Raw genomic sequence first — 10,808 nt, forward strand, 5'->3', positions numbered from 1 at the left:
ATACTGCTGGAGAGAGAGCGAGAGAGAGAGAGATGTATTGCTCGGGTTTCATTTGATGCAAGTAGTCCTATGATATACTAGAACGAATTAAACTTTATAAGTAGTTCATCGTAACTTTTAATTTTCACACATCTCACCCTATGAATGTATATCACATATTCATCGCGATTCTCCATTCGTTCTGCGTTGCATTCCCGTATACATTAGATCAAAGCACCGGTAGCTTCTGCATCAAAAGTTGTTAGTACCAGTATTGTAATGTGCGTTTTCAGTTACAGATGCATAGTTAAACCCTCATATGTCTAGACATTTACTCCGTCAGTTTAACTGATTTTTTTATGTTGGCAAATATATGGATGGGAAGGTTGTCAAAGTTTGTAAAATCTGCTTTAAAGTTATAAAAGTTATGTGAGCTTTCTACTAAGGAAGCAGAATTGTTCACATTTCACATAAAACGTCGACATCATCTTCAATTTGATTTTAACACCAGTATTGTAATGTGCGTTTTCAATAACAGATGTTTGAGACGCTTTTATAGAAAAAAACTCATATGTCTAGGCATTTCAAACCATCAGCTTTTAGATTCTTTTCATGGGTGGAGGTATGAATGTGAAGGTTGTCAGACTTTGTACATTCTGCTTAAAAGTTATCCAAGTTGTGTGGGTTCAGTACTAAAGAACGAGAATCATTCACATTTCATACAAAACGTCATTATCATCTTTAATTTGATTTTAAGACCACGCGTTTACTAGATTTTTAGAGCAACCACACGACCAGGACAGTAAATATAAACCTATCTTCTGCTTATTTGGTGTTTTTCTTTGGTGTCGCCTTCTGTTTTTAGTCCATTTTCCAGCTGCACGACAATTTTCTGAGAGGGGTGGGCGAAAAAAGAAGGGACAATTTCCGTTTGCAAGGTAATTTTTGCAGTAATCTGTCTAAATTGAAGCGTTGATATTTACATTTTTTTTTTTTTTTTTTTTTTTTTGAACAGTTATAATTGTAAAAGTATGATATTCGGTGAAAATGTAAGAATAAAGCTCAATCTACTGGTACCTATATGTTGGCAGTTCCCAGCTATGGTAACTAATAACTCTTTGGCTATCTAATAACTCTTTGGTCACAGGACCCATAGTATAGTCTATTACAAAATTATAGCCTCCGATTTAATTTTCCATAGGTCTACTGTATGTATATTGTAGAGGCACTTCTGATACACAAACACACACTGGACAATAGAAGTGTCACCAATACTTTGTGGGAGATAAATGACTTTGGGATTATATGCTCCTGGTATCATTTTATTAAAATCAAATTTCACAAAAAAAAAAAAAAAAAAATGATAACAAAATATACATTATCCCAAGATATGCAGTTTCAGTCCAAAATTAGTAATTAGTGGCATAGCCACGTGACCTAATAATAGCTGCCAGTCTGCGAGGCAAGGATTCATATAATTGTTTGATGCGTTCAGAGCTTATGCTGGCCATAGCATGAAACACTGAATCTAACAGAGTTTGTCAGCTGGTTGGACGGGCATTTGTCAAAAGTTTTGACATATCATTCAACATATTTTCTGTTATGTTTGCATCCGGATTCTGGGCAGGCCACATCACCCTGCAAATGTCCTGTTGGTCAAACCAATCATCAACTGCTCTGGGTCTGTGGCAAGGAGCATTGTCATCCTGGTGAACAGATGGATAATTTCTGTAACCAAACATGTAGGTAATAGATTGTAGCAAGCCTGACTAAAAAATATCGATATATTGCTGGTGATTCCTGTTTCCATTAACCACTATCAATTCGCCCACGCCAGGGATGCTGATGCAGCCCCACACCATGGTGAATATGCTGCTCCGTACATGTGGTTCAAATGCTTTTACAACCTGGACATCAAAATCAGTCGTCGGTCTTCACGGTCAGTAGTTTTTCTTGGACCAGCCATCAGAGGCAATTTGTCTCTTGATCCAGTGTTTCCATACCGAGACCAGACCCTCTGCACGGTTCTGACTGAACAATTCAACTGTTATGCAATTGCTTATATTCCGCCTCTTCAGGTTAATAACTTGACGTCTATAATCGTTAGTTAATTGCCCGTATCTTTCCATAATGGAGGAAGACAGGAATAACATTTGCTGTACATGTACAAAACCAACAATACAATTCCACGGTACATCGGTTTTATACTCATTAGTCACGTTATAAGTAGACCAGGCATTATAACTACCCAAGATCTGCCTACTTTGATTACTCTGATTTAGGTGGTGACACTTTTATTGACTGTAGATCTGTACAACTTTTAAAAATAAATTTAAAAAACTTACTTTAAATAGCTCCATTATTTATTCATCAATATTATTCATAAAGGGGGTAAAACAACATTCGTGAGTTGAATATTTACTGAAGATTTACTGTTTGGATTTTTTTTTATTTATGAAGCCTTATGAATACTCTTACAGTGACACAATATAATGGTGGCCATCTTGGAAAAAGCTGCCTTTAAAACTTTTTTCCACCACTTAGATTTTTCTAGAGTTTTAATTTGTTTAAATTTGGATATAACTATTTATTTTTGGCAATAAATCCCTACTGATAAAAAAAACTTAAGTCTTAAAGAACCCTTATGAATACACTTGCTGGCGGCCAACATTTCAGGTAAAAATCTGTACAAATGACCCTTGCCTGACTTTGACCTCAAGCCAAAGTCCTTTGTGAATAATTCCTATTAAATAAGTTTTTCTCTTCGACAAAGTGTTCTTTGTCTGTAAGTCTGGATATATTTCAAGGTCTTATAACTCGTTTACTCCAGCAAAATACTCCTAAAATAATAAGACCATCCTTTACCTATAGTGACATAATATATTGGCGGTCATCTTAAAAAAAATGACTTAGAAACCACTACTTACATTTTAATATGTTAAAATTTGGATATTTAGCTTTCTAAAAAACGTCATTACATTTTTTTTTTGCAATGAGTCCTGAGTAAGACCAATTTTTTCGCTCAGTTTACTAGCCTAACACAACTTTTAAAACTTTTAAGCAGAATTTACAAATGTTGACAAACCTCACATTCATATATTTAACCAGAATTTTTAAAAATCAATTAAACTGACGGGCTGAATGTCCAGACATATGCGGGTTTTTCTATAAAAGCGTCCCATACATCTGTTATTGAAAACGCACATTACAATACTGGTTCTAACAACTTTTGATTCAGAGACTACTTTGATCTATTTTATACTGGAATGCAATGCAGAATGAATGGAGAATCGTGTTGAATTATTGAAATACATTCATAGGGGTAAAAAGTGTGAAAATTAAAAGTTACGATGAACAGCTTATAAAACTTAATTCGTTTTCGTTTTTCGTAGGACTACTTTTATCAAATGAAACCAGTGCAATTAAGATAATTTCTCTCTCTCTCTCTCTCTTCAGCAGTACTCAAGACTTATGGTCTCATACCGGTAGTCTTGAAACGTTTATACACTTATAGCCTTTCATTTTAAAACTTATCACTAAAAAAAAGATACATTTCGTCTTTCAGTTTTGATTAAAACTATCCTCAATCTCAATTCGCCTTTCACTGTACAATTCTCTCTCGTTTTTATCAAAATTATTTAGAACTTTATTTACAGTGTTCAAGGCGTGTAAAAACAGACCATGTAGACCTATGGCCACTTTATGTGTCTCTTGGAGACAAATTCCTTCATAGATGCTAGTATATGCGAAGGTTATCAAACGGTACGGTTTAGAACTATGGTTCAGCTGGCCTAAATTGTAATTTTAAGAGGGACCACTGGTGTTATTTTTTCAGAAATTGAAGGGGGAAGGTTATATTATGTAGTTTTAAGTATTTTACTAAATCATTTTTTTTAATTTTCATGTAATTTAATACCATTCGTGTGCAAGTTTATGTGAGCAACCACTCAGACATTATATTTATATTTCAGATATTGTGAACTGCATGCAGAATTCCTGATAGACCACTTTGTTTAACCCTCAAGAGACCAAGCTATTTTACTGACTGAAATGACCAAGTGGGGTCATCTATGACCCCATTGTGCTCTGTACAGGGATCCTTATTATAAAAGACTGTTGAGGCTTTATCACACCCATACTACTCCCAGGATTTAAGACAAGTATTTTATAATGATCTAATGTAATAAGTATTTGGTAATAATACTTTTATTGCATGAAATATCCAAGCACAGATTTTAAGAACAACATTACACCGGTATTTAGACAGTCCTTGTCAGTTTCCACTTGCAGAAATATTTCTCTTTTTATTTGCTACACTAAATGAAAAAAGTACATTACAAAATTACTTTGAGTAAAAATATTTTGATTTATGTTGAGATAACATCCTGCTAACTTCAATAAGAATAATTAGCTGACTTGCTGAGTAGGGAATACCCGAATGCTGGTAAGGAAGTCATACTACTCAGAACACATTCAATCAACCTACATGTATGTTACTACCACAGCTGTGTATAAAACTAAATCCACACAAACAATTTGTTAATATATGTATAATATGATATCGACAGAATTATTTAGATTTCAGAAATACCCGAAAATTGTAACCGTCAAAATGAGAGACCCAGTTATGAGAACAAGTTCCAACAAAGCTACTGAAATTAGATTCAGTGATGCACTATTAGTAACACTTCAAGCACAATCTTCACAAACCACTTATTTGTGCCTATGTTTTGGGCACACTGGCTGGTTGCATGAAGCACATGCATGTCCTGTCAGTGTTGCTTGGGCAAAACATTTGAATAAAACTTAAAAACTAATATGTAAAAACCAATGCTTCTCTTTGGGGTCATAAATGACCCCACAAGAGTTTTTGATGTATACGCCACACTAATTGGTTGATCCCTACAAAAAACTGTGAAAGTGTGTAGGATTAGTAGACTGACAAACTCATGCAAGGAAAGAAAATTCGAATAAAAAATAAAGAGATGGCACATTAAATCATATGGCTGGGGTCGTAAATGACCCCACTCGGTCACTTGAGGGTTAAAAGGTTATTCTTTTAAGGCTCAAGCTCGTGTGCCACTTCCGGCTTAAATTGCCCGTACTTGGTAGCAGTTTAGAAGGTCCCTTTTTTTTTTTTTTTTTTTTTTTTTTTGAGGGGGGGGGGGTGTTCACAGTTCACAATTCCCAGCAATAAAAACTTAATTAGTATCTCATTGAAAATGCAAGTCTGGGTATAACAACAATGCCTTCGTTTGAATAAGGACGAAGAATAAAAGGCCGCATTTACAAGTCGGGGCAGGGGAATGGGGGGCTTCAACGATCACGCTGTGAACGTTTCACGTATTTCGGAAAATAAAACAGTGGCTTTCACGGGTAACCATAATACCCAATAGGGCCTTAGATTTAGCTCGTTTGTAACGGCTGATATGGGTTAAAACAAAGATTAATAGGCATTTCAACTTTAAGGTACACAAATGAGGATTTTCATTCCAAAATCACATTTATGGAGTTATCCTGGGGTAAACGGTATTTATCTTCATTTTTCTTTCCTGACTCTCTCTAGAACTCTGTAACAATTTTGAAAAAAGGAGATCCAAACAATGTTTCGCACTACAATGCCTCCACTAACAGATATCGCGCGACTTTACAGACAGTGCCAAGATGGCTCACTACCAAGGGTGGGCAAGGGACGGTGAATATGATTAATTTTTGGCGATATTGATTGAGGCCATTCATCTTTCTATTTATGTTTTAAAAATTATAATTATCCTCAAATAAAAGCAACGAGAAGTAATTCATGAACTTAGAATGTGTTTAAATCCCACATCGTATACCTTTAACACAATAATTCCCAACTCCAGATGGACCAGGCTGATGTTGAAATTTATCACAATATTTTAATGGCAGTTTTTTTCCTACACCACCTTAAGCGAGCCTCACACTTGATGACCTTTTGACATATAAAAAAATCATAAAACCTGGCCATTAATATGTTTTACCTGTTTGGTTTCTTTGCTTAATCAAGAAGTTCTACTCTACAACTTCTTGGTTTAACTCATGCATTGACTTTGTGGAATATTCCGGTGCTTGAAAATTGATGCTTATTTTAGAATAATACTTGGGTCTTGGAATCGAGTTATTTATTTATTTATTTATTTATTTATTTATTTATTTATTTATCTATTTATTTATTTATTTATTTAATTTTTTTTAATTTCACCAATCTAAATGTCATAAAATATCTATTAAGTCATAAACGGCTGTTTGGGCATATGCATAAAGCACCCTTTCTGTGATAATTGAGAGATATTATAAAAAGCAAGAGAGTAGTTTGCTGCTTTTTGAAGGGGACAAACAGTCAATGAAAAAGGACCACGTTTGGATACTGTGTGGTAAGGGAGGTGGAACCTGGCGGAGATGAAGGTCGCCGATGTGCCCATATCGTTTCTCGATCAAAAAAAAAAAAAAAAAAAAAAAAAAAAAAAAAAAAAAAAAAAACTAGAAAAGATTGCAAGATTGCGTGTCAAAACTCAGTAAACAATAATTATAATAAGTAAATGAAACACAAAGACACTTGTTGCGATGCTATCTGAATTTCATATAAACAGCAATATTGTTTTACATAATTTCAAAGAATTTCGAAAGTTAACTTCTTGAGAAAGATCGATTCCCAATGATTTTCCAAATGTCAAATAAGGATGGAAAAAGTGCTGCGCTTTTCATCCTCGTATATCAGAGCTACTGCAGATCAGGATCGAACTCCTGTCGGTCAATGTTGTCGTCACCATTGGCGTCTTCGTCGTCAAACACTGCATCCTTCTCGGCCCTTTTCCCGCGTGTGCAAGTACAGGTAACGTGGTATTTTTCCCCAAGAATCACCCACTCGTTTTTAACACTGAACAAATAATGTAAGCATGTTCTTGAATTCTTGTGAACATATACTTTTTCGGATATCTACCATATACCAGCTCAGCGATGACTTTATTACTTATTTCGATTCTTTGACTGGGTTACATGCCTAGATCAATCCATCTGGATCGATCTACTTGATCTCCCTGGATAGTCTCACTAAATTGCTTTCAAATAACTGGCTTGAATGTCTGCCACGGCTACCGAATCAGCTAGGGGGTAAAGACAATTACCCCCTTACATCTTTATTAGATGTGACAGACATTTAACCCGATCAAGTTGACAGCAATTTAGTGAGACTCCCCAGGAGTCCTAATATCTGTGGGAATGGTCCCTTTGTCATTATTTTCAATTTTGCAATTCGTTATTTTTCTCAATCATTATTATTATCATTATTATTATTATTATTATTATTATTATTATTATTATTGCAAAAAAAGGAATGTGTACAGGAAAGCCAGAGTAATACTCGTGAATATCTAGTGAAAATTATCACAGGACCCCGGTAGATGGTATGATTGATAGGGAGACCTCTAAAATATAATACGTCCACCACTAGGGTTCTTGGATATAGATGGTTTCCGTGTACACCACTGCTTTTCAAATTGGCCAGATGATATGTAAAACATGCACCTAATGCGCAGTTCACACTAGCAGTATGGTTAACAAAGTTCAACAATATGTCACCCTTTTAAACTTCAATAACTACATAAGTAAACTCTCTTTATATTGTTGCGGCGCATTTTTAAAATTCCATTTCAAGTCTTAAACTGTTATATGCATTATGGAATGTTCACCAAAGTAGAAAACACCAATTCCTACGTTTTATTTCTGAATAATAACTCCATACTTTATGAATGCCCGTGGTGCAGGCTCCTCGAGTCTTTGAGTACGACGTCACGCGCAATCCATCTTAGCATCTATTTACGGCCAAGCTGAAAAGGGAACCTTTGGAGCAGATGATCCACAGACCAAGAGCGCTTACATGTGGACCAACCCGCGGATTAAATCTCGACTCCACAATTTTAATTGGGTTGACCTTATTCAGTCCGCGGATCAGTAAACCCGCAGATAATATGTTCTGAACGCGCTCTAACGCCGACAAAATATGGCCGACCCCACTTAAAAGCAAGCCCCGATGCTTCCCCGTCTTTACATGCACACGCGCCATTAAACGGATTTGGCTCCGAGATAGAGAGAACCTATCTACCCTCTGTTCTGAATACGCACTATCTATCTACGAGAGAGAGAGAGAGAGAGAGAGAGAGAGAGAGAGAGAGAGAGAGGGCCCGTTCAAAATAGGGGACTATATTTAGTCCAAAGTCAAATATGATCGCCCCAGTTGAATAGTGTACTTTCCCACGGGATATCTATTTATTGTCTATGGGGTCCTGCACAATACAGGGGCGGATCCAAAAATATTTTCTGACAGTCTTCCATCTTTGTTGACACATTCTCTTTTTTTTACCGTCTTCCGACAGAAAAAGAATACATGTAGATACTCGTCAATGTTAACTTGAAAATCTGACCGTCTTCCGGAAGACCCAGAAGACGGCCTCAATCCGCCCCTGCAATAGATCATCCGAATACTAACATATCCACCGATTATTATGGCCGTCCACATTGCAAAAGCGATGTCGCTGATTCCCGACGGTCTCTTCGCCTACACACATTAAATGGATTAAATCTCGTCTCCGAGGTTTCATTGCTAGGCCCCTGCAGCGACAGCACGTGTGGAGGCGCGGAGACCATCATGGAATTGGCGGTATCGGTTTTGAACTGGGTCGGCCATATTTAGTCGGCCGATCAGTTAGTACCCAGACCATCTATTCTGAACAGTCCCTTTTAGTGGCGTAGACGGCAAGCTTTGTGGTGGGTCGCCATATTTGACACTCGGACTTGTAAGTCACTGATTCTGAATGGGACGAGAGAGAGAGAGGGGGAGAGAGAGAGAGAGAGAGAGTGTGTGTTTCTTACGTACTCTGTGACCGGGCCGCAGTCAGTTCTACACGGACTGGTACATGCGCAGCCAAATATGTTACATTTCCCATATGAACAGTAAAAGAATGTCTGTAATGTAAATAGGGAATTAAAAATCTTTTCCTTTCTCTTTTCCCCCTCCAACACATCGCACCGACACTGCACACGCACACAAACCCACATATGTACAGAATGATTTCCTTTTACTTACGACCATTTACTTAGCGAATTTCAATAAACAATATAAAAATAGACTTCTAGCTTTGTTCTACAGTTATTACTAAAATATACGGTATCATTTTCCTCCTGTAATGCTAAGTTCCCTGATACCAAACATGTGTTGTAAATGTGTTCTCAATGCATTTCCCGAGGAAATACCCCGGTACTAGTAGACCCACCCACGTGCAGTCTGCGCAGAAATTATACCCAATCTGATAGCAGCAGATAGATTCAGCTTCTTGCATTACGGCGGCCAGACCCAATGCAACTAACGCAAAAATGGCAAAGGTAGTCATCTTCTGAAATGTGAAGTGACACTATAGAGTTGACACAAAGACACTTTTTTAAGGAATTTTAGAGGACAGTGGAGCTCAAATCTCTTCTGTCAGCAGCTATGCTTTTAAACTTTCAGAGGCACGCTGACAGTAAAGACATGAGATTTCATACGATGTTCTCTAAAACCCAATGCGCACAAAGGCAATCGGTTTCGTGAAATCCTACTTAGTAAACAGCAATTTAAGAAAATTTCTTGGACAGAATGTTTTACCTGAGTAATCCTTGTTTACCTCTCTCAGTCTCGAAACGATTGAAAACGTCGACAGATTGATCTACCTATACCGTTTTCATCAGCAGTGCAAGCTTCGTCAAGGCCTCGGTTTCTGAAGTGGAGTACAGGCCTATGATCTGAAGAGATCAAAGCATGTGGAACAGACATCAAAGTTATGTACTGGTACAGGTATTTCACAATGATTTACTTAAGTCTGGATTATCATTTACCGACTGCTTCGGCAATGCACAGAAAAATAATGTGTGTTCGAGACTGATTTTCATTGGCAGATATCATTTTCATCAGAAAGACAATTTATCTTTACGTTTTACGCATGCGTATTTTAAAATCTTCTAGCTTTGTTCTACATTTATTACTAAAATGTACGGTATCATTTTCCTCCTGTAATGCTAAGTTTGCTGATACCAAACATGTGTTGTAAATGTGTTCTCAATGCATTTCCCGAGGAAATACCCCGGTACTAGTAGACCCACCCACGTGCAGTCTGCGCAGAAATTATACCCAATCTGATAGCAGCAGATAGATTCAGCTTCCTGCATTACAGCTGCCAGACCCAACGCAACTAACGCAAAAATGCCAAAGGTAGTCATCATCTGAAATGTGAAGTGACAAAATGGAGTTGACACAAAGGCAAAGGGAACTTCAGAGGACAGTGGAGCTCAAATATCTTCTGTCAGCAGTTATACTTTTAAACTTTCAGAGGCACGCTGACAGTAAAGACGTGAGATTTCATACGGTGTTCTCTTAAACCCAATGCGCAAAAAGGCAATCGGTGTCGTGAAATCCTACTTAGTATACAGCAATTTAAGAAAATTTCTTGGACAGAAATTTTACCTGAGTAATACTTGATTACCTCTATCAGTTTCGAAATGATTGAAAACGTCGGCAGATTGAACTATTTATGCCGTTTTCATCAGCAGTGCAAGCTTCGTCAAGGCCTCGGTTTCTGAAGTGGAGTGCAGGCCTACAATCTGAAGAGATCAAACCATTTGAACGGACATCAAAGTTATGTACTAGTAGAGGTATTTCACAATGATTTAGTTAAGTCTGGATTATCATTTATCGACTTGTTCGGCAATGCACAGAAAAATAATGTGTGTTCGAGACTGATTGTCATTGGTTGAATTCATTTTCATCAGAAAGACAATTT

The 10,808-nt window shown here is 37.0% G+C and overlaps 1 protein-coding gene across 1 annotated transcript; it reads right to left on the reverse strand.

The window, feature by feature from the left end:
• Positions 1–6,568: 6,568 nt before the first annotated feature.
• LOC147759179 (uncharacterized) lies at positions 6,569–9,382 on the reverse strand. Its single transcript, XM_086998336.1, has 3 exons — positions 9,270–9,382; positions 8,873–8,961; positions 6,569–6,877 (listed from the first exon to the last, which is right to left on the reverse strand). Exons 1-3 carry the CDS (start codon positions 9,333–9,335, stop codon positions 6,721–6,723), a joined length of 312 nt encoding a protein of 103 aa, XP_086854462.1. The 5' UTR covers positions 9,336–9,382; the 3' UTR covers positions 6,569–6,720.
• Positions 9,383–10,808: the final 1,426 nt, after the last annotated feature.

This window comes from Lingula anatina, unplaced genomic scaffold, assembly GCF_051362555.1.
Source record: "Lingula anatina isolate TDL-2025a unplaced genomic scaffold, LinAna3.0 unanchor82, whole genome shotgun sequence".
NCBI lineage: Eukaryota > Metazoa > Brachiopoda > Lingulata > Lingulida > Lingulidae > Lingula > Lingula anatina.